Raw genomic sequence first — 23,881 nt, 5'->3', positions numbered from 1 at the left:
GGGCCATCCTGCGTGACACTGCAGTGCCACTCCTAGATGGGCCCGGTGTTTGTGTCGGCCACTAGGGTCGCTTATCTTACTCACACAGCTACCTCATTGCGCCTTTTTTTTTCTTTGCGTCATGTGCTGTTTGGGGAGGGTTTTTTGGAAGGTACATCCTGCGTGACACTGCAGTGCCACTCCTAGATGGGCCCGGTGTTTGTGTCGGCCACTAGGGTCGCTTATCTTACTCACACAGCTACCTCATTGCGCCTCTTTTTTTCTTTGCGTCATGTGCTGTTTGGGGAGGGTTTTTTGGAAGGGACATCCTGCGTGACACTGCAGTGCCACTCCTAGATGGGCCCGGTGTTTGTGTCGGCCACTAGGGTCGCTTATCTTACTCACACAGCTACCTCATTGCGCCTCTTTTTTTCTTTGCGTCATGTGCTGTTTGGGGAGGGTTTTTTGGAAGGGACATCCTGCGTGACACTGCAGTGCCACTCCTAGATGGGCCCGGTGTTTGTGTCGGCCACTAGGGTCGCTTATCTTACTCACACAGCTACCTCATTGCGCCTCTTTTTTTCTTTGCGTCATGTGCTGTTTGGGAGGGTTTTTTGGAAGGGACATCCTGCGTGACACTGCAGTGCCACTCCTAGATGGGCCAGGTGTTTGTGTCGGCCACTAGGGTCGCTTAGCTTAGTCATCCAGCGACCTCGGTGCAAATTTTAGGACTAAAAATAATATTGTGAGGTGTGAGGTATTCAGAATAGACTGAAAATGAGTGGAAATGATGGTTTTTGAGGTTAATAATACTTTGGGATCAAAATGACCCCCAAATTCTATGATTTAAGCTGTTTTTTAGGTTTTTTGGAAAAAAACACCCGAATCCAAAACACACCCGAATCCGACAAAAAAAATTCGGTTAGGTTTTGCCAAAACGCGGTCGAACCCAAAACACGGCCGCGGAACCGAACCCAAAACCAAAACACAAAACCCGAAAAATTTCCGGCGCTCATCATTAGTATGTAATAAATGATTGTACTACACATGTGGCCCTCCTGTGCTCTCTTTTATGTGCTGGTCTTCATGCGACCCATTTGGTGAGAAGGAGGTGCACAAAGTTTTGAAGATCGAACATCCCTGCATCAACTAAAGGGTTGTATTGTTTGCTTATCCATTATTGTATTGTGAATATATCTGTATAGGCGCCTGGTGGTACCTGTAGCTATAATTTTCCTTCTGTGTATGACTATATTCTGTTGTGTTTTGGAGAGACACTTCCTCTGGCTACGGGAACTGCAGGGCAGCCCTTGTAATATAGTGGCGCAACACACGGGTCAATTGGACACATTTTTTAGGTTTACATACAGATGTGTCCCTGCTCAGCCTGCATATTGGCCCTCATTCCGAGTTGATCGCTCGCTAGCTATTTTTTGCAGAGCAGCGATCAGATAGACGCCGCCCACGGGGGAGTGAATTTTTGCTTTGCAAGTGTGTGAACGCTTGTGCTGCCGAGCGGGACGAAAACGTTTGTGCAGTTTCTGAGTAGCTCTGACCTTACTCAGCCGCTGCGATCACTTCAGCCTGTCCGGTCCCGGAATTGACATAAGACACCCGCCCTGCAAACGCTTTGACACGCCTGCATTTTCCCAAACACTCCCAGAAAATGGTCAGTTGCCACCCACAAACGCCCTCTTCCTGTCAATCTCCTTGCGATCGGTTCTGCGAATGGATTCATCGCTAGAAGCATTGCACAGCAACGATGCTGTTTGTACCCGTATGACGCGCCTGCGCATTGCGGTGCATACGCATGCGCAGTAGTAACCTGATCGCTGCGCTGCGAAAAAATGGCAGCGAGCGATCAACTCGGAATGAGGGCCTTAATCGCCTGTTGCGATGCGTATATACGCGTCAGCGATTTCTATGCAGTTTGCTGCAGGCAGTTGCAGCGTGCTACCGCTCCCATTGCTTTCAATACGGACTGAGGGGTAGATGTATTATACGGCACTGAGCGTGCCGGTATAATGCTTCCCGCTTCATCTTTTTACCAAGGCGAAGGAGGAAGCAGTAGCAGCAGATATATAAACTTCTCGGTTGCTGTTGCTGCTGTGGTGAAAGGGCACCGACACCTGCAACTGTGAAAATCGATAGCTGCAGTTGTCAGAACGTTCTGTACGACTTACCATCGATACACTGCCCTGCACATCGGCAAGCTATATTACAGATGGGTCCGGTATGATTTACCGCCGCCGGGATGCCGAAATGTCAGTATCCCGAGATTGGCATCCTGAGCGTTAGAATGCTGGCATAGGTTCTATTCTCCCCCTATGGATGTGGTGAACATCCACAGAGGGGGAATCACCTACCTCGCTGGTATACTGGCGATGGTATGGTGCCCCCGTCGGGATCACGGCGTCGGTATTGTAACAGCCGGGATCCCGACGAGCGGTATGCTAACCGCATACATTACAGATATCAGCAGCGATAATGACAGCATAGCGCCCCCTGTCACGTACCACACATCAGCGGATAAATACATAGGGGAGAACGGTATCAGCGCTGATACCACGTCTCCCCCCATACTGACTAATACTACATCCACCCCACAGCAATCCATCTGATGATGGATCTCTTTTTGCGTGGCAAGGGGGCTTCTGTGTGGCAACTGGGCGCTCAACATGCAGACGCTCGGAACAGATCTGAGTTGTGGGATTGCCATGGGCGTGCAGATGGAGATGAGTAATAGATAAAATAAGATTTTACTTACCGATAAATCTATTTCTCGTAGTCCGTAGTGGATGCTGGGGACTCCGTCAGGACCATGGGGAATAGCGGCTCCGCAGGAGACAGGGCACAAAAAGTAAGCTTTTAGGATCACATGGTGTGTACTGGCTCCTCCCCCTATGACCCTCCTCCAAGCCTCAGTTAGGATACTGTGCCCGGACGAGCGTACACAATAAGGAAGGATCTTGAATCCCGGGTAAGACTCATACCAGCCACACCAATCACACCGTACAACCTGTGATTTGAACCCAGTTAACAGTATGATAACAACGAAGGAGCCTCTGAAAAGATGGCCCACAACAATAACAACCCGATTTTTGTAACAATAATTATGTACAAGTAATGCAGACAATCCGCACTTGGGATGGGCGCCCAGCATCCACTACGGACTACGAGAAATAGATTTATCAGTAAGTAAAATCTTATTTTCTCTAACGTCCTAGTGGATGCTGGGGACTCCGTCAGGACCATGGGGATTATACCAAAGCTCCCAAACGGGCGGGAGAGTGCGGATGACTCTGCAGCACCGAATGAGAGAAACTCCAGGTCCTCCTCAGCCAGGGTATCAAATTTGTAGAATTTTACAAACGTGTTCCCCCCTGACCACGTAGCTGCTCGGCAAAGTTGTAAAGCCGAGACCCCTCGGGCAGCCGCCCAAGATGAGCCCACCTTCCTTGTGGAATGGGCATTTACAGATTTTGGCTGTGGCAGGCCTGCCACAGAATGTGCAAGCTGAATTGTACTACAAATCCAACGAGCAATAGTCTGCTTAGAAGCAGGAGCACCCAGCTTTTTGGGTGCATACAATATAAACAGCAAGTCAGACTTTCTGACTCCAGCCGTCCTGGAATTATATATATATATATATATATATATATATATATATATTTTCAGGGCCCTGACAACGTCTAGCAACTTGGAGTCCTCCAAGTCCCTAGTAGCCGCAGGCACCACAATAGGTTGTTTCAGGTGAAACGCTGACACCACCTTAGGAAGAAACTGGGGACAAGTCCGCAGTTCTGCCCCGTCCGAATGGAAAATTAAATATGGGCTTTTGTAAGACAAAGCCGCCAATTCTGACAATCGCCTGGCCGAGGCCAGGGCCAACAGCATGGTCACTTTCCATGTGAGATATTTCAAATCCACAGATTTGAGCGGTTCAAACCAATATGATTTGAGGAATCCCAACACTACGTTGAGATCCCACGGTGCCACTGGAGGCACAAAAGGGGCTGTATATGCAATACTCCCTTGACAAACGTCTGGACTTCAGGAACCGAAGCCAATTCTTTCTGGAAGAAAATCTACAGGGCCGAAACTTGAACCTTAATGGACCCCAATTTGAGGCTCATAGACACTCCTGTTTGCAGGAAGTGCAGAAATCGACCTAGTTGAAATTTCTTCGTGGGGCCTTCCTGGCCTCACCCACGCAACATATTTTCACCACATGTGGTGATAACGTTGTGCGGTCACCTCCTTCCTGGCTTTGACCAGGGTAGGTATGACCTCTTCCGAAATGCCTTTTCCCTTAGGATCCGGCGTTCAACCGCCATGCCGTCAAACGCAGCCGCGGTAAGTCTTGGAACAGACATGGTACTTGCTGAAGCAAGTCCCTTCTTAGCTCCCGAGGCCATTAGTCCTCTGTGAGCATCTCTTGAAGTTCCGGGTACCAAGTCCCTCTTGGCCAATCCGGAGCCACGAGTATAGTTCTTACTCCTCTACGTCTTATAATTCTCAATACCTTGGTTATGAGAAGCAGAGGAGGGAACACATACACCGACTGTTACACCCACGGTGTTACCAGGACGTCCACAGCTATCGCCTGAAGGTCTCGTGACCTGGCGCAATACCTGTCCCGTTTTTTGTTCGGGCGGGACGCCATCATGTCCACCTTTGGTCTTTCCCAACGGTTCACAATCATGCGGAAAACTTCCCGATGAAGTTCCCACTCTCCCGGGTGGAGGTCGTGCCTGCTGAGGAAGTCTGCTTCCCAGTCGTCCACTCCCGGAATGAACACTGCTGACAGTGCTATCACGTGATTTTCCGCCTAGCGAAAAATCCTTGCAGTTTTGCCACTGCCCTCCTGCTTCTTGTGCCGCCCTTTCTGTTTACGTGGGCGACTGCCGTGATGTTATCCCACTGGATCAATACCGGCTGACCTTGAAGCAGAGGTCTTGCTAAGCTTAGAGCATTATAAATTTGCTCTTAGCTCCAGTATATTTATGTGGAGAGAATTCTCCAGACTTGATCACACTCCCTGGAAATTTTTTCCCTGTGTGACTGCTCCCCAGCCTCTCAGGCTGGCCTCCGTGGTCACCAGCATCCAATCCTGAATGCCGAATCTGCGGCCCTCTAGAAGATGAGCACTCTGTAATCACCACAGGAGAGACACCCTTGTCCTTGGATATAGGGTTATCCGCTGATGCATCTGAAGATGCGATCCGGACCATTTGTCCAGCAGATCCCACTGAAGAGTTCTTGCGTGAAATCTGCCGAATGGAATCGCTTCGTAATAAGCCACCATTTTTACCAGGACTCTTGTGCAATGATGCACTGACACTTTTCCTGGTTTTAGGAGGATCCCGATTAGCTCGGATAACTCCCTGGCTTTCTCCTCTGGGAGAAACACCTTTTTCTGGACTGTGTCCAGAATCATCCCTAGGACCAGCAGACGTGTCGTCGGAACAACTGCGGTTTTGGAATATTTAGAATCCACCCGTGCTGTCGTAGAACTACTTGAGATAGTGCTACTCCGACCTCCAACTGTTCACTGGACCTTGTTCTTATCAGGAGGTCGTCCATTTTCTTTGAAGACGAATCCTCATTTCGGTCATTACCTTGGTAAGGACCCGGGGTGCCTTGGACAATCCAACGGCATCGTCTGAAACTGATAGTGACAGTTCTGTACCACGAACCTGAGGTACCCTTGGTGAGAAAGGCAAATTTTGGGACATGGAGGTAAGCATCCCTGATGTCCCGGGACACCATATAGTCCCCTTCTTCCCGGTTCGCTATCACTGCTCTGAGTGACTGCATCTGGATTTGAACCTTTGTAAGTGTTCAAATATTTCAGATTTAGAATAGGTCTCACCTAGCCTTCTGGCTTCAGTACCACCATATAGTGTGGAATAATACCCCTTTCCTTGTTGTAGGAGGGGTAATTTTATTATCACCTGCTGGGAATACAGCTTGTGAATTGTTTTCAATACTGCCTCCCTGTCGGAGGGAGACATTGGTACAGCAGACTACAGGAACCTGCGAGGGGGAAACGTCTCGACATTCCAATCTGTACCCCTTGGATGCTACTTGTAGGATCCAGGGGTCCTGTACGGTCCCAGCGTCATGCTGAGAACTTGGTAGAAGCGGTGGAGGGCTTCTGTTCCTGGGAATGGGCTGCCTGCTGCAGTCTTCTTCCCTTTCCTCTATCCCTGGGCAGATATGACTCTTATAGGGACGAAAGGACTGAGGCTGAAAAGACGGTGTCTTTTTCTGCAGAGATGTGACTTAGGGTAAAAAACGGTGGATTTTCCAGCAGTTGCCGTGGCCACCAGGTCCCATGGACCGACCCCAAATAATTCCTCCCCTTTATACGGCAATACATCTTTGTGCCGTTTGGAATCTGCATCACCTGACCACTGTCGTGTCCATAAACATCTTCTTGCAGATATGGACATCGCATTTACTCTTGATGACAGAGTGCAAATATCCCTCTGCGCATCTCGCATATATAGAAATGCATCCTTTAAATGCTCTATAGTCAATAAAATACTGTCCCTGTCAAGGGTATCAATATTTTTAGTCAGGGAATCCGACCAGGCCACCTCAGCTCTGCACATCCAGGCTGAGGCGATCGCTGGTCGCAGTATAACACCAGCATGTGTGTGTATACTTTTTAGGATATTTTCCAACCTCCTATCAGCTGGCTCCTTAAGTACGGCCCTATCTGTAGATGGTACCGCCACTTGTTCTGATAAGCATGTGAGCGCCTTATCCACCCTAAGGGGTGTTTCCCAACGCGCCCTAACTTCTGGCGGGAAAGGGTATACCGCCAATAATTTTCTATCGGGGGAAACCCACGCATCATCACACACTTCATTTAATTTATCTGATTCAGGAAAAACTACAGGTAGTTTTTTCACATCCCACATAATACCCTTTTTTGTGGTACTTGTAGTATCAGAAATATGTAACACCTCCTACATTGCCCTTAACGTGTGGCCCTAAAGGAAAATACGTTTGTTTCTTCACCGTCGACACTGAAATCAGTGTCCGTGTCTGGGTCTGTGTCGACCGACTGAGGTAAATGGGCGTTTTACAGCCCCTGACGGTGTTTGAGACGCCTGGACAGGTACTAATTTGTTCGCCGGCCGTCTCATGTCGTCAACCGGCTTGCAGCGTGTTGACATTATCACGTAATTCCATAAATAAGCCATCCATTCCGGTGTCGACTCCCTAGAGAGTGACATCACCATTACAGGCAATTTGCTCCGCCTCCTCACCAACATTTTCCTCATACATGTCGACACACACGTACCGACATACAGCACACACATAGGGAATGCTCTGATAGAGGACAGGACCCACTAGCCCTTTGGGGAGACAGAGGGAGAGTTTGCCAGCACACACCAAAACGCTATAATTATACAGGGACAACCTTTATATAAGTGTTCCTCCCTTATAGCATTTTAATATATATTCATATCGCCAAATCAGTGCCCCCCCCTCTCTGTTTTAACCCTGTTTCTGTAGTGCAGTGCAGGGGAGAGCATGGGAGCCTTCCCACCAGCATTTCTGTGAGGGAAAATGGCGCTGTGTGCTGAGGAGAATAGGCCCCGCCCCCTTTTCGGCGGGCTTCTTCTCCGGAGTCTGTGATATCTGGCAGGGGTTAAATACATCCATATAGCCTCAAGGGCTATATGTGATGTATTTTTCGCCATACAGGTATTATACATTGCTGCCCAGGGCGCCCCCCCCCCCGCGCCCTGCACCCTCCGTGACCGCTGTGTGAAGTGTGCTGACAACAATGGCGCACAGCTGCAGTGCTGTGCGCTACCTGATGAAGACTGAAAGTCTTCTGCCGCCTGGTTCCGGACCTCTTCAATCTTCAGCATCTGCAAGGGGGGTCGGCGGCGCGGCTCCGGGACGAACCCCAGGGCGAGACCTGTGTTCCGACTCCCTCTGGAGCTAATGGTGTCCAGTAGCCTAAGAAGCCAATCCATCCTGCACGCAGGTGAGTTCACTTCTCTCCCCTAAGTCCCTCGATGCAGTGAGCCTGTTGCCAGCAGGACTCACTGAAAATAAAGAACCTAAAATCTTTTTCTAAGCAGCTCTTTAAGAGAGCCACCTAGATTGCACCCTGCTCGGACGGGCACAAAAACCTAACTGAGGCTTGGAGGAGGGTCATAGGGGGAGGAGCCAGTACACACCATGTGATCCTAAAAGCTTACTTTTTGTGCCCTGTCTCCTGCGGAGCCGCTATTCCCCATGGTCCTGACGGAGTCCCCAGCATCCACTAGGACGTTAGAGAAATGTGTGTGTCCTCATACAATTATACTTGTTGTACCATATCACACGAGGCGCTGGGCACGACTTAGATGCCTCGCCACGGGCAGCGATTCCCATACTTTAAATACTTTTTCCTGAATTTTGCATATTACAGGCATTATAGTCGCATACAAATTGGCTTATAAGGCCAGATTTCGTGACTGATGCAGACGCAGCAGCGTCTATCGGCGGTCGCCCATATGTGACTATATGCAAATGAGGCTACAGACTCCTCCCCAGTGTACACCCGTGCTGCCGTATCAGCAAGGCCTGAGACGTCCACTTTCTGTGTCTGTATGCGCTGTAATACCATTTGGTGAGTCCTTAGACGCCACCATCGGTTTCACCATCGGAACTCGCACTAGCCCTATGGCAGGGGCAGTGTCTCCGTCGATCTATGGCCTCCTATGCCTGCGGCTGTGCGGCTCTGAATGCCGCCACTTGCACTAACACACTGACGATGCCCCCATTTTTGCGCCCACTACTAGCTGTCACCAAGTCACCGCCCAGGAAAGCTCAGCACTTTTCCCCAACATTTCTGATATCATCTGACCCTATCTTAACACGCTATGTAACGCGCGCGCCGTGGGGGGGTTCATCGGTGTCCTAGGGACTTAGCAATAATATTTTGGTTGCAAAGGGACTGGTATAAAGTGGCAGATTAATCACAAAGATACGTGGAGTGAGACGTGGCGCGGACCACTCGTATCGAATCTCCTTCTCTTGCTTTTTTTACCCAGATCAGCATGCCACACACAGAAGCTTTATGGGATGCTTTTCTGAGTAGTCATGGTAACCGTGCATTGTGCATTGTCTCCCATTATACACCTTTCAGACACCCTCCAAAATCCCGGGTTTACGCACATGAACGCGCATCAATCCGGGATTTTGGTATGTCTGAAAGGCAGGGTTTTTCCCGGGATTTACGTCCCAGGTAGACAACCCAGCTTAGGGCTGCCTTCAAGGGGTGGGGCTGCCTGGAGGGGGCAGGGGTGCATGGAGGGGGCGTGCGCAGCCGGCGCAGCCAAACAACAGAGAGGTGGTCTGTTGTTGTTAGGTCTGGTGGCTGGTGTGTGACGTGTGTGTGTATGAGTTTGGCATGTGTGTGTGTGTATGAGTTTGGCGTGTATGTCTATATGACATGTATGTGTGTGTTTGAGTGTGACGTGTGTGTGTAAGACGTATGAGTGTGACCTGTGTGTGTGTATATGACATGTGACATGAAAGTAGCCTGGTCTGTCCTGGCTTGTAGAATACCAGGACAGACCAGGCTTATGTCTGAATGGGGGCGACCCGGGAATTTCCCAGGTCTCCGGTTTAGTGTGAAAGGGGGTGTCAAGCAAAACCCTGGATTTTTCAGGGGTGAAAACCCGGGAATGAGCCGGGAAATCCCTGTGTCGTATGTCGGGGTATATGTGATACAAATAAAATGGATATGTTATGGAAAAGTCTCTGGTGGGACGCTGGGCGCGGCTAAGTGGCAGAGCCCGTGAGCCGCAGACCAGGGCTATTTGGCGCCTTTTAGGAATAGGTGTATGTAATCTGCTTTTTCTACTTATTTTCCAAGCTGCAACCACAACGGTTGATAATATAAGTGTGACTGGTATATTATGTATAACTCAGGATATAGCAGCTGGATAATAAGGGGGTCATTCAGATAAATTTAGCACATCTATGATCAGTTACTCAGACATGTAGGGGGATGCCCAGCACATGGCTAGTCCGCCCCGCCTGTCAGGCCCTGCCCCCCCCGCACGGCGGCGAAAGTATTGCACGACGGTGATGCTTTTGCACTCGCTGAGTAGCTTCACGAGGTGCGCACACGCAGTGTGCCCGCTGCTCGAGCGCACTCCTCAAAAAGGTTTAGACTGCGACGCTGCAGCGATCCAGTCTGAATGACCCCCTATGTACTAAGCCTTGGAGAGAGCAAAATTGGAGAGAGATAAAGTACAATCCAATCAGCTGACAACTGCCATATCACGGGCTGTATTTGAAAAATGGCATTCAGGAGCTGGTTGGCTGGTACTTTATCACTCTCCACTTTATCTCTCTCCAGGGCTTAGTACATCTCCATTGTGTGAGAGAATCAGGAGCTGACAGTACAACTGAGACTGATGCTCTGAGTGACAGAAGGATATCACTGACTGCCCCATGAGCCTCTGCGCCGCATCCGATGACGTCAGTTCAGGGGTTCCCTCAGTGCGCAGGGCAGAGGCCGGGCTCAGTGTCCCCGCTGTGATTGGCTCCGGCAGGCGTGACGTGGGTGTGGGCGGGGTCAGTGTGATAGACCTCGGTGCCGGTGTCTCTCCTCCATCTAGTCAGTGCTATCAGTGCCCGGCCGGCTGTAATGTCAGTAGCCGGTGCCCCGCACACCCCCAGCTCATAACGCCGCCATGTTTGACCGGGAGAGGGGCTGGAACCTGTCCTTCGCCGGCTGCGGCTTCCTCGGGGTCTATCATGTCGGGGTGTCCAGCTGCCTGCAGGAGAGAGCGCCCTACCTCATCACCGAAGCCAGCAGGATCTACGGGGCGTCCGCCGGGGCTCTCAACGCGGCTGCCCTGGTGTGTGGGAGCTGCCTGGGTGAGTCATGCACCTGTACTGGGTAATGCAGGGGTGGCACAGGTCCTGGGTAATGGTGGGTGGCACACAGGGGCACAGGTCCTGGGTAATGGTGGGTGGCACACAGGGGCACAGGTCTTGGGTAATGGTGGATGGCACACAGGGGCACAGGTCCTCGGTAATGGTGGGTGGCACACAGGGGCACAGGTCCTGGACAATGGTGGGTGGCACACAGGGGCACAGGTCCTGGGTAATGGTGGGTGGCACACAGGGGCACAGGTCCTGGGTAATGGTGGGTGGCACACAGGGGCACAGGTCCTGAGTAATGGTGGGTGGCACACAGGGGCACAGGTCCTCGGTAATGGTGGGTGGCACACAGGGGCACAGGTCTTGGGTAATGGTGGGTGGCACACAGGGGCACAGGTCCTGGGTAATAGAGGTTGGCACACAGGAACACAGGTCCTGGGTAATGGTGGGTGGCACACAGGGGCACAGGTCCTGGGCAATGGTGGGTGGCACACAGGGGCACAGGTCCTGGGTAATGGTGGGTGGCACACAGGGGCACAGGTCCTGGGTAATGGTGGGTGGCACACAGGGGCACAGGTCCTGGGTAATGGAGGGTGGCACATCGGGGCACAGGTCCTGGGTAATGGAGGGTGGCACACAGGGGCACAGGTCCTGGAGGTTGGCACACTGGGGCACAGGTTGTGGGTAATGGTGGGTGGCACACAGGGGCACAGGTCCTGGGCAATGGTGGGTGGCACACAGGGGCACAGGTCCTGGGTAATGGAGGGTGGCACACCGGGGCACAGGTCCTGGGAGATGAAGGAGAGTGGCATACAGGGGCACAGCTAATGGGGGGGGTGGCACACAGGGGCACAGGTCCTGGGCAATGGTGGGTGGCACAGGTCCTGTGTAATGGAGGGGGGGCACAGGTCCTGTGTAATGAGGTGGCACAGCTCCTGTGTAATGGAGGGGTGGCACAGCTCCTGTGTAATGGCGGGGTGGCAGCTCCTGTGTAATGGCGGGGTGGCACAGCTCCTGTGTAATGAGGTGGCACAGGTCCTGTGTAATGGAGGGGTGGCACAGCTCCTGTGTAATGGCGGGGTGGCAGCTCCTGTGTAATGGCGGGGTGGCACAGCTCCTGTGTAATGGAGGGGTGGCACAGGTCCTGTGTAATGGAGGGGTGGCACAGCTCCTGTGTAATGGTGGGGTGGCACAGGTCCTGTGTAATGGTGGGGTGGCACAGGTCCTGTGTAATGGAGGGGTGGCACAGGGGCACAGGTCCTGTGTAATGAGGTGGCACAGCTCCTGTGTAATGGAGGGGTGGCACAGCTCCTGTGTAATGGAGAGGTGGCACAGGTCCTGTGTAATGGTGGGGTGGCACAGCTCCTATGTAATGGAGGGGTGGCACAGGGGCACAGGTCCTGTGAAATGAGGTGGCACAGCTCCTGTGTAATGGAGGGGTAGCACAGCTCCTGTGTAATGGAGGGGTGGCACAGCTCCTGTGTAATGGAGAGGTGGCACAGGTCCTGTGTAATGGTGGGGTGGCACAGCTCCTATGTAATGGAGGGGTGGCACAGCTCCTGTGTAATGGCGGGGTGGCAAAGGTTGAGGAGGGGTGTTTCCTCTGAAACCAATACAGTGACCCATATGTTTTCTGCTGTTGGGTCTCTATAATGTAATTTGTATCATGCCCTACGCTGTCCTCTGCCCCTATGTTCTGTATAACACACAGAGAGAGAGACTAATGTATAATACCTATGTTATCACCAGGCAGAGACTCCGAGAAATACAGGATCTATATAGCCCACATACAGCCTGCAGATTCTTTGTTCCGTTTGTTGATTTCCCAGTTCCTATAGACTGTCCCACCGGTGACCCTGTAGCATTGTTACACACAGGGAGTAGCTGCATGTCATTGTGACTACTATCTCCCCACAGAGTGTCTGCAGTGCCACACAAGGAGCATAATACCGGATATATGCCAGCTGTGCCCGTTATCTCCGGCAGATGAATGCTGCACAGTGTCACACACGTTACTATTAGTGCCCAATGGTCCTAGCTCTTACTGGCAAATACTGCCTGCTCTGAATACTGCATTACTGTACTGGGGCATGAGGTCCCTATGCCTCATGCCTCAGTGATGTACCTAGTAGTGACTGATTAAATATTAGCCTATTAAGTGGCTACTTCCGAGCGCAGTGAGTCCATGTTATCCTTCTGTAATGACTGACTCAGCCAACCAGTAATGTCAATATGTCTGTATAATTAGTAATTACGTGTGCTCGCGTGCAGTCAGGCTTGCATAGGGAGTGACATGACAAGACGTGAGTGTGTACTTGTTAACACTGTTCCGCATCAGTTTAGTGCACCTTTATGAATGATACATTTTATATATATATATATATATATATATATGTGTGTGTGTATGTATATATATATATATATAATTTTTGTCTTTGATGTGTTGTAAATAGTATTTCTAGGGAAGTTACCTAGCTTTGCACTTCTGCTATGCTGGTGCTCTTTGTGCTGTATCCTCTGTACCCACCAATCATTGTCCAGGATCTGCCATGTAAAAGCTGCTGATTGTCCCTGGTCTGGAAGCCCGGAGCAGGAATGTGTGTCCTGTGATTGGTCAGCAGCGGTGGGCTGACATGTCAGTGTGCAGTCACCCAGCCCCTCCTGACTGAGGTTACTTCTGGTCATTGACACCCCAGCCAGGACCTTCTATATAGCATGCTTCCTATGGAGCAGAGGTTGCTAGGTCATTTCAGTTCTCACAGGCTGTTTATGTGAGAGATCCATGCAGTCTGCACAATATTTACTAACACTAGCAACCTGAGCGCAAAGTCCACTAACTAGACTTTCTCTGACGTCCTAGTGGATGCTGGGTACTCCGTAAGGACCATGGGGAATAGACGGGCTCCGCAGGAGACTGGGCACTCTTTAAAGGAAGATTAGGTACTATCTGGTGTGCACTGGCTCCTCCATCTATGCCCCTCCTCCAGACCTCAGTTAGAATCTGTGCCCGGCCAGAGCTGGATGCACTTAGTGGGCTCTCCTGAGTTCACTATAAAGAAAGTATTTGTTAGGTTTTCTATTTTCAGTGAGATCTGCTGGCAACAGACTCACTGCTACGTGGGACTTAGGGGAGAGAAGCGAACCTACCTGCTTGCAGCTAGCTTGTGCTTCTAAGGCTACTGGACACCATTAGCTCCAGAGGGATCGAACACAGGGCCCGACCTCGATCGTCCGTTCCCGGAGCCGCGCCGCCGTCCCCCTTGCAGAGCCAGAAGACGGAAGATTCCGGAGAAAATCGGCGGCTGAAGACTCCGGTCTTCAATAAGGTAGCGCACAGCACTGCAGTTGTGCGCCATTGCTCCCACAGTACACCACACGCTCCGGTCACTGGTGGGTGCAGGGCGCTGGGGGGGGGGGGGGGGCGCCCTGGGCTGCAATTAGTATACCTTAAAGTGGCAAAATGCACATAATACAGTTCTAAACTGTATATGTGCCTAATCCCCCGCCATAATTATTATTAAAAAAGCGGGAGAAGCCCGCCGCTGAAGGGGCGGGGCTATCTTCCTCAGCACAGCCAGCGCCATTTTCTCTTCACAGCTCCGCTGGAAGGACGCTCCCCAGGCTCTCCCCTGCAGTATACACTACAGAAAGGGTAAAAAAGAGAGGGGGGGCACATAAATTTAGGCGCAAATTGTGATATAAGCAGCTATTGGGGGAAAATTCACTTTGTGTATAGTGTAAATCCCTCTGTTATATAGCGCTCTGGTGTGTGCTGGCATACTCTCTCTCTGTCTCCCCAAAGGACTTTGTGGGGTCCTGTCCCAGTCAGAGCATTCCCTGTGTGTGTGTGTGTGCGGTGTGTCGGTACGGCTGTGTCGACATGTTTGATGAGGACGCTTACGTGGAGGCGGAGCAGGTGCCGATAAGTGTGATGTCGCCCCCCTGCGGGGCCGACACCAGAGTGGATGGATATGTGGAAGGTATTAACCGACCGTGTCAACTCCTTGCATAAAAGGTTCGATGGCGCAGCTTTGGGACAGCCGGCATCTCAGCCCGCGCCTGCCCAGGCATCTCAGAGGCCATCAGGGGCTCAAAAACGCCCGCTACCTCAGATGGCAGACACAGATGTCGACACGGAGTCTGACTCCAGTGTCGACGAGGATGAGACAAATGTACAATCCACAAGGGCCATCCGATGCATGATTATGGCAATGAAAAATGTGTTGCACATTTCTGACATTAACCCGGTTACCACAAAAAAGGGTATTATGTTTGGGGAGAAAAAGCAACCAGTGACTTTTCCCCCATCTGATGAGTTAAATGAATTGTGTGAAGAAGCGTGGTGTTCCCCAGATAAGAAATTAGTGATTTCTAAGCGGTTACTAATGGCGTACCCTTTCCCGCTAACGGATAGGTTACGCTGGGAGACATCCCCTAGGGTGGACAAGGCGCTCACACGCTTATCAAAAAAGGTGGCACTGCCGTCTCAGGATACGGCCGCCTTAAAGGAGCCTGCAGATAGAAAGCAGGAGGCTATCCTGAAGTCTGTGTATACACACTCAGGTACTATACTGAGACCTGCTATTGCGTCAGCATGGATGTGTAGTGCTGCAGCAGCATGGTCTAATTCCCTGTCAGATAACATTGATTCCCTTGACAGGGATACTATTTTGCTAACCATAGAGCATATTAAAGACGTAGTCTTATATATGAGGGATGCACAGAGGGACATTTGCCGGCTGGCATCTAGAATTAATGCAATGTCCATTTCTGCCAGGAGAGTATTATGGACTCGGCAGTGGACAGGTTATGCTGATTCTAAAAGGCACATGGAAGTTTTGCCTTATAAGGGTGAGGAATTATTTGGGGACGGTCTCTCGGACCTCGTGTCCACAGCAACTGCTGGGAAGTCGATTTTTTTACCCCAGGTTCCCTCACAGCCTAAGAAAGCACCGTATTATCAAGTACAGTCCTTTCGGCCCCAGAAAGGCAAGCGGGTCAGAGGCGCGTCCTTTCTGCCCAGAGGCAGGGGTAGAGGGAAAAAGCTGCACCAGTCAGCCAGTTCCCAGGAACAAAGATCCTCCCCTGCTTCCACTAAGTCCACCGCATGACGCTGGGGCTCCACAGGTGGAGCCAGGTGCGGTGGGGGCGCGTCTCCGGAACTTCAGCAACCAGTGGGTTCGCTCACAGGTGGATCTCTGGGTTCTACAAGTGGTATCTCAGGGATACAAGCTGGAGTTCGAGACGTCTCCCCCTCGCTGTTACCTCAAATCAGCCTTGCCAGCCACTCCCAAGGAAAGGGAGGTAGTACTGGCGGCAATTCACAAGCTGTACCTCCAGCAGGTGATAATCAAAGTTCCCCTCCTTCAACAGGGACGGGGTTACTATTCCACAATGTTTGTGGTACCGAAACCAGACGGTTCGGTGAGACCCATTCTAAATTTGAAATCCTTGAACAATTATATAAGGAAGTTCAAGTTCAAAATGGAATCGCTCAGGGCGGTTATTGCAAGCCTGGAAGAGGGGGATTTTATGGTATCACTGGACATCAAGGATGCTTACCTACATGTCCCCATTTACCCACCTCACCAGGAGTACCTCCGATTTGTGGTACAGGACTGCCATTACCAATTCCAGACGTTGCCGTTTGGTCTGTCCACGGCACCGAGGGTATTTACCAAGGTAATGGCCGAAATGATGATACTCCTTCGGAAGAAGGGAGTTATAATTATCCCGTACTTGGACGATCTCCTTATAAAGGCGAGGTCCAGGGAGCAGTTGTTGGTCGGAGTAGCACTATCTCAGGAAGTGCTACAACAGCACGGCTGGATTCTGAATATCCCAAAGTCGCAGCTGGTTCCTACGACGCGTCTGCTGTTCTTGGGTATGATTCTGGACACAGAACAGAAGAATGTGTTTCTCCCGGAGGAGAAGGCCAAGGAGTTGTCATCTCTGGTCAGAGACCTCCTGAAACCAAAACAGGTGTCGGTGCATCACTGCACGCGAGTCCTGGGAAAGATGGTGGCTTCTTACGAAGCGATTCCCTTCGGCAGGTTCCATGCAAGGATCTTTCAGTGGGATCTGTTAGACAAGTGGTCCGGATCGCATCTTCAGATGCATCGGTTGATCACCCTGTCCCCGAGGGCCAGGGTGTCTCTGCTGTGGTGGCTGCAGAGTGCTCATCTCCTCGAGGGCCGCAGATTCGGCATTCAGGACTGGGTCCTGGTGACCACGGATGCAAGTCTCCGAGGTTGGGGGGCAGTCACTCAGGGAAGAAACTTCCAAGGACAATGGTCGAGTCAGGAGACTTCCCTACACATAAATATTCTGGAACTAAGGGCCATTTACAATGCCATAAGTCAAGCAAAACCCCTGCTTCAAAACCAGCCGGTGCTGATTCAGTCAGACAACATCACGGCGGTCGCCCATGTAAACAGACAGGGCGGCACAAGAAGCAGGATGGCAATGGCAGAAGCCACAAAGATTCTCCGATGGGCGGAAAATCACGTGATAGCACTGTCAGCAGTGTTCATTCCGGGAGTGGACAACTGGGAAGCAGACTTCCTCAGCAGGCACGACCTCCACCCGGGAGAGTGGGGACTTCATCCAGAAGTCTTCCAGCTGATTGTAAATCGTTGGGAAAGGCCACAGGTGGACATGATGGCGTCCCGCCTCAACAAAAAGCTAAAAAGATATTGCGCCAGGTCAAGTGACCCTCAGGCGATAGCTGTGGACGCTCTAGTGACACCGTGGGTGTACCAGTCGGTTTATGTGTTCCCTCCTCTTCCTCTCATACCAAAGGTACTGAGGATAATAAGAAAGAGAGGAGTAAGAACTATACTCATCATTCCGGATTGGCCAAGAAGAACTTGGTACCCGGAACTACAAGAAATGATCTCGAGGACCCTTGGCCTCTGCTGCTCCGACAGGACCTGCTACTGCAGGGGCCCTGTCTGTTCCAAGACTTACCGCGGCTGCGTTTGACGGCATGGCGGTTGAACGCTGGATCCTGATGGAAAAGGGCATTCCGGTAGAAGTCATTCCTACGCTGATAAAAGCTAGGAAGGATGTGACAGCAAAACATTATCACCGCATATGGCGAAAATATGTTGCTTGGGTGAGGCTATGAAGGCCCCAACAGAGGAATTTCAGCTGGGTCGATTTCTGCACTTCCTACAGTCAGGAGTAACTATGGGCCTAAAATTGGGATCCATAAAAGTCCAGATTTCGGCCCTGTCTATTTTCTTTCAAAAAGAACTGGCTTCACTGCCTGAAGTCCAGACGTTTGTTAAGGGAGTGCTGCATATTCAGCCCCCTTTTGTGCCTCCAGTGGCACCTTGGGATCTCAACGTAGTGTTGGATTTCCTAAAATCACATTGGTTTGAGCCACTTCCGACTGTGGAGTTGAAGTATCTCACGTGGAAAGTGGTCATGCTTTTGGCCTTGGCTTCGGCTAGGCGTGTGTCAGAACTGGCGGCTTTGTCATGTAAATGCCCTTATCTGATCTTCCATATGGATAGGGCAGAATTGAGGACTCGTCCCCAGTTTCTCCCTAAGGTGGTATCAGCTTTTCATTTGAACCAACCTATTGTGGTGCCTGCGGCTACTCGGAACTTGGAGGATTCCAAGTTGCTGGACGTAGTTCGGGCCCTGAAAATATATGTTTCCAGGACGGCTAGAGTCAGAAAAACTGACTCGCTGTTTATCCTGCATGCACCCAACAAGCTGGGTGCTCCTGCTACTAAGCAGACTATTTCTCACTGGATCTGTAGCACGATTCAACTTGCGCATTCTGCGGCTGGACTGCCGCACCCTAAATCAGTAAAAGCCCATTCCACGAGGAAGGTGGGCTCTTCTTGGGCGGCTGCCCGAGGGGTCTCGGCTTTACAACTTTGCCGAGCTGCTACCTGGTCGGGATCAAACACGTTTGCAAAATTCTACAAGTTTGATACCCTGGCTGAGGAGGACCTTGAGTTTGCTCATTCGGTGCTGCAGAGTCATCAGCACTCTCCCGCCCGTTTGGGAGCTTTGGTATAATCCCCATGGTCCTTACGGAGTACCCAGCATCCACTAGGACGTCAGAGAAAATAAGAATTTACTCACCGGTAATTCTATTTCTCGTAGTCCGTAGTGGATGCTGGGAGCCCGTCCCAAGTGCGGACTTCTGCAATACTTGTATATAGTTATTGCTTAACTATAGGGTTATTGTTCTGAGCCATCTGTTGAATGAGGCTCAGCTAATGGCCCTCATTCCGAGTTGATCGGTCGCAAGGCGAATTTAGCAGAGTTACACACGCTAAGCCGCCGCCTACTGGGAGTGAATCTTGGCTTCTTAAAATTGCGACCGATGTATTCGCAATATTGCGATTACTAACTACTTAGCAGTTTCAGAGTAGCTCCAGACTTACTCTGCCTGTGCGATCAGTTCAGTGCTTGTCGTTCCTGGTTGACGTCACAAACACACCCAGCGTTCGCCCAGGCACTCCCACCGTTTCTCCGGCCACTCCTGCGTTTTTTCCGGAAACGGTAGCGTTTTCAGCCACACGCCCCTGAAACGCCGTGTTTCCGCCCAGTAACACCCATTTCCTGTCAATCACATTACGATCGCCGGAGCGAAGAAAAAGCCGTGAGTAAAAATACTTTCTTCATAGTAAAGTTACTTGGCGCAGTCGCAGTGCGAACTTTGCGCATGCGTACTAAGTGGATTTTCACTGCGATGCGATGAAAAAGAACGAGCGAACAACTCGGAATGAGGGCCATTGTTCATACTGTTAACTGGGTATAGTTATCACAAGTTGTACGGTGTGATTGGTGTGGCTGGTATGAGTCTTACCCTGGATCCCAAATCCTTTCCTGGTAATGTCAGCTCTTCCGGGCACAGTTTCCCTAACTGAGGTCTGGAGGAGGAGCATAGAGGGAGGAGCCAGTGCACACCAGATGTAGTACCTAATCTTTCTTTAAAGAGTGCCCAGTCTCCTGCGGAGCCCGTCTATTCCCCATGGTCCTTACGGAGTACCCAGCATCCACTACGGACTACGAGAAATAGAATTACCGGTGAGTAAATTCTTATTTCTCTAACGTCCTAGTGGATGCTGGGGACTCCGTCAGGACCATGGGGAATAGCGGCTCCGCAGGAGACAGGGCACAAAAGCAAGCTTTTAGGATCACATGGTGTGTACTGGCTCCTCCCCCTATGACCCTCCTCCAAGCCTCAGTTAGGTTTTTGTGCCCGGCCGAGAAGGGTGCAATCTAGGTGGCTCTCTTAAAGAGTTACTGAGAAAAAGTTTTTAGGTTCTTTATTTTCAGTGAGTCCTGCTGGCAACAGGCTCACTGCATCGAGGGACTTAGGGGAGAGATTTTCAACTCACCTGCGTGCAGGATGGATTGGATTCTTAGGCTACTGGACATAGCTCCAGAGGGAGTCGGAACACAGGGCTCGCCCTGGGGTTCGTCCCGGAGCCGCGCCGCCGACCCCCCTTGCAGACGCTGAAGATGAAGAGGTCCGGAACCAGGCGGCAGAAGACTCTCAGTCTTCATCAGGTAGCGCACAGCACTGCAGCTGTGCGCCATTGTTGTCAGCACACTTCACACAGCGGTCACGGAGGGTGCAGGGCGCTGGGGGGGGGGGGGCGCCCTGGGCAGCAATGTATAATACCTGTATGGCGAAAAATACATCACATATAGCCCTTGAGGCTATATGGATGTATTTAACCCCTGCCAGATATCTAAAACTCCGGAGAAGAAGCCCGCCGAAAAGGGGGCGGGGCCTATTCTCCTCAGCACACAGCGCCATTTTCCCTCACAGAAAGGCTGGTGGGAAGGCTCCCATGCTCTCCCCTGCACTGCACTACAGAAACAGGGTTAAAACAGAGAGGGGGGGCACTGATTTGGCGATATGTATATATATTAAAATGCTATAAGGGAGGAACACTTATATAAAGGTTGTCCCTGGATAATTATAGCGTTTTGGTGTGTGCTGGCAAACTCTCCCTCTGTCTCCCCAAAGGGCTAGTGGGTCCTGTCCTCTATCAGAGCATTCCCTATGTGTGTGCTGTATGTCGGTACGTGTGTGTCGACATGTATGAGGAAAATATTGGTGAGGAGGCGGAGCAAATTGCCTGTAATGGTGATGTCACTCTCTAGGGAGTCGACACCGGAATGGATGGCTTATTTATGGAAATTACGTGACAATGTCAACACGCTGCAAGCCGGTTGACGACATGAGAGGGCCGGCGAACAAATTAGTATCTGTCCAGGCGTCTCAAACACCGTCAGGGGCTGTAAAATGCCCATTTACCTCAGTCGGTCGACACAGACCCAGACACGGACACTGATTTCAGTGTCGACGGTGAAGAAACAAACGTATTTTCTTTTAGGGCCACAAGTTAAGGGCAATGAAGGAGGTGTTACATATTTCTGATACTCCAAGTACCACAAAAAAGGGTATTATGTGTGAGGTGAAAAAACTACCTGTAGTTTTTCCTGAATCAGATAAATTAAATGAAGTGTGTGATGATGCGTGGGTTTCCCCCGATAGAAAATTATTGGCGGTATACCCTTTCCCGCCAGAAGTTAAGGCGCGGTGGAAAACACCCCTCAGGGTGGATAAGGCGCTCACACGCTTATCAGAACAAGTGGCGGTACCATCTACGGATAGGGCCGTACTTAAGGAGCCAGCTGATAGGTGGCTGAAAAATATCCTAAAAAGTATACACACACATGCTGGTGTTATACTGCGACCAGCGATCGCCTCAGCCTGGATGTGCAGAGCTGAGGTGGCTTGGTCGGATTCCCTGACTAAAAATATTGATACCTTTGACAGGGACAGTATTTTATTGACTATAGAGCATTTAAAGGATGCATTTCTATATATGCGAGATGCGCAGAGGGATATTTGCACTCTGGCATCAAGAGTAAATGCGATGTCCATATCTGCAAGAAGATGTTTATGGACACGACAGTGGTCAGGTGATGCAGATTCCAAACGGCACAAAGATGTATTGCCGTATAAAGGGGAGGAGTTATTTGGGGTCGGTCCATGGGACCTGGTGGCCAGGGCAACTGCTGGAAAATCCACCGTTTTTTACCCTAAGTCACATCTCTGCAGAAAAAGACACCGTCTTTTCAGCCTCAGTCCTTTCGTCCCTATAAGAGTCATATCTGCCCAGGGATAGAGGAAAGGGAAGAAGACTGCAGCAGGCAGCCCATTCCCAGGAACAGAAGCCCTCCACCGCTTCTACCAAGTTCTCAGCATGACGCTGGGACCGTACAGGACCCCTGGATCCTACAAGTAGTATCCAAGGGGTACAGATTGGAATGTCGAGAGGTTTCCCCCCTCGCAGGTTCCTGTAGTCTGCTGTACCAATGTCTCCCTCCGACAGGGAGGCAGTATTGAAAACAATTCACAAGCTGTATTCCCAGCAGGTGATAATAAATTTACCCCTCCGACAACAAGGAAAGGGGTATTACTCCACACTATATGGTGGTACTGAAGGCTAGGTGAGACCTATTCTAAATCTGAAAAATTTGAACACTTACAAGGGTTCAAATCCAGATGGAGTCACTCAGAGCAGTGATAGCAAAGAACAAGGGGACTATATGGTGTCCCGGGACATCAGGGATGCTTACCTCCATGTCCCAAAATTTGCCTTTTCTCACCAAGGGTACCTCAGGTTCGTGGTACAGAACTGTCACTATCAGTTTCAAGACGATGCCGTTGGATTGTCCAAGGCACCCCGGGTCCTTACCAAGGTAATGACCGAAAGGAGGATTCGTCTTCAAAGAAAATGGACGACCTCCTGATAAGAACAAGGTCCAGAGACCAGTTGGAGGTCGGAGTAGCACTATCTCAAGTAGTTCTACGACAGCACGGGTGGATTCTAAATATTCCAAAACCGCAGTTGTTCCGACGACACGTCTGCTGGTCCTAGGGATGATTCTGGACACAGTCCAGAAAAAGGTGTTTCTCCCAGAGGAGAAAGCCAGGGAGTTATCCGAGCTAATCGGGATCCTCCTAAAACCAGGAAAAGTGTCAGTGCATCATTGCACAAGAGTCCTGGTAAAAATGGTGGCTTATTACGAAGCGCTTCCATTCGGCAGATTTCACGCAAGAACTCTTCAGTGGGATCTGCTGGACAAATGGTCCGGATCGCATCTTCAGATGCATCAGCGGATAACCCTATATCCAAGGACAAGGGTGTCTCTCCTGTGGTGATTACAGAGTGCTCATCTTCTAGAGGGCCGCAGATTCGGCATTCAGGATTGGATGCTCGTGACCACGGAGGCCAGCCTGAGAGGCTGGGGAGCAGTCACACAAGGAGTGTGATCAAGTCTGGAGAATTCTCTCCACATAAATATACTGGAGCTAAGAGCAAATTTATAATACTCTAAGCTTAGCAAGACCTCTGCTTCAAGGTCAGCCGGTATTGATCCAGTGGGATAAAATCACGGCAGTCGCCCACGTAAACAGAAAGGGCGGCACAAGAAGCAGGAGGGCAGTGGCAAAACTGCAAGGATTTTTCGCTAGGCGGAAAATCATGTGATAGCACTGTCAGCAGTGTTCATTCCGGGAGTGGACGACTGGGAAGCAGACTTCCTCAGCAGGCACGACCTCCACCCGGGAGAGTGGGAACTTCATCGGGAAGTTTTCCGCATGATTGTGAACCGTTGGGAAAGACCAAAGGTGGACATGATGGCGTCCCGCCCGAACAAAAAAATGGGACAGGTATTGCGCCAGGTCACGAGACCTTCAGGCGATAGCTGTGGACGTCCTGGTAACACCGTGGGTGTAACAGTCGGTGTATGTGTTCCCTTCTCTGCTTCTCATAACCAAGGTATTGAGAATTATAAGACATAGAGGAGTAAGAACTATACTTGTGGCTCCGGATTGGCCAAGAGGGACTTGGTAACCGGAACTTCAAGAGATGCTCACAGAGGACTAATGGCCTCGGGAGCTAAGAAGGGATTTGCTTTCAGCAAGTACCATGTC

General features: G+C 50.8%; 1 protein-coding gene across 1 annotated transcript in view; it reads left to right on the top strand.

Annotated features, from left to right (window-relative positions):
* The first annotated feature begins 10,565 nt into the window (after window positions 1-10,565).
* LOC134933592 (patatin-like phospholipase domain-containing protein 2) overlaps window positions 10,566-23,881 on the top strand; it is a 37,086-nt gene continuing 23,770 nt past the window's right edge. The window contains exon 1 of the mRNA XM_063928919.1: window positions 10,566-10,887. Within this exon, the coding sequence (XP_063784989.1) occupies window positions 10,701-10,887 (187 nt within the window). The 5' untranslated portion in view covers window positions 10,566-10,700. The remainder of the gene's footprint in view (window positions 10,888-23,881) is intronic.

Source organism: Pseudophryne corroboree, chromosome 6, assembly GCF_028390025.1.
Source record: "Pseudophryne corroboree isolate aPseCor3 chromosome 6, aPseCor3.hap2, whole genome shotgun sequence".
Lineage (NCBI taxonomy): Eukaryota > Metazoa > Chordata > Amphibia > Anura > Myobatrachidae > Pseudophryne > Pseudophryne corroboree.
Note: the sequence above shows the minus strand (reverse complement) of the source record. Positions and strands in the feature narration are given on the sequence as shown.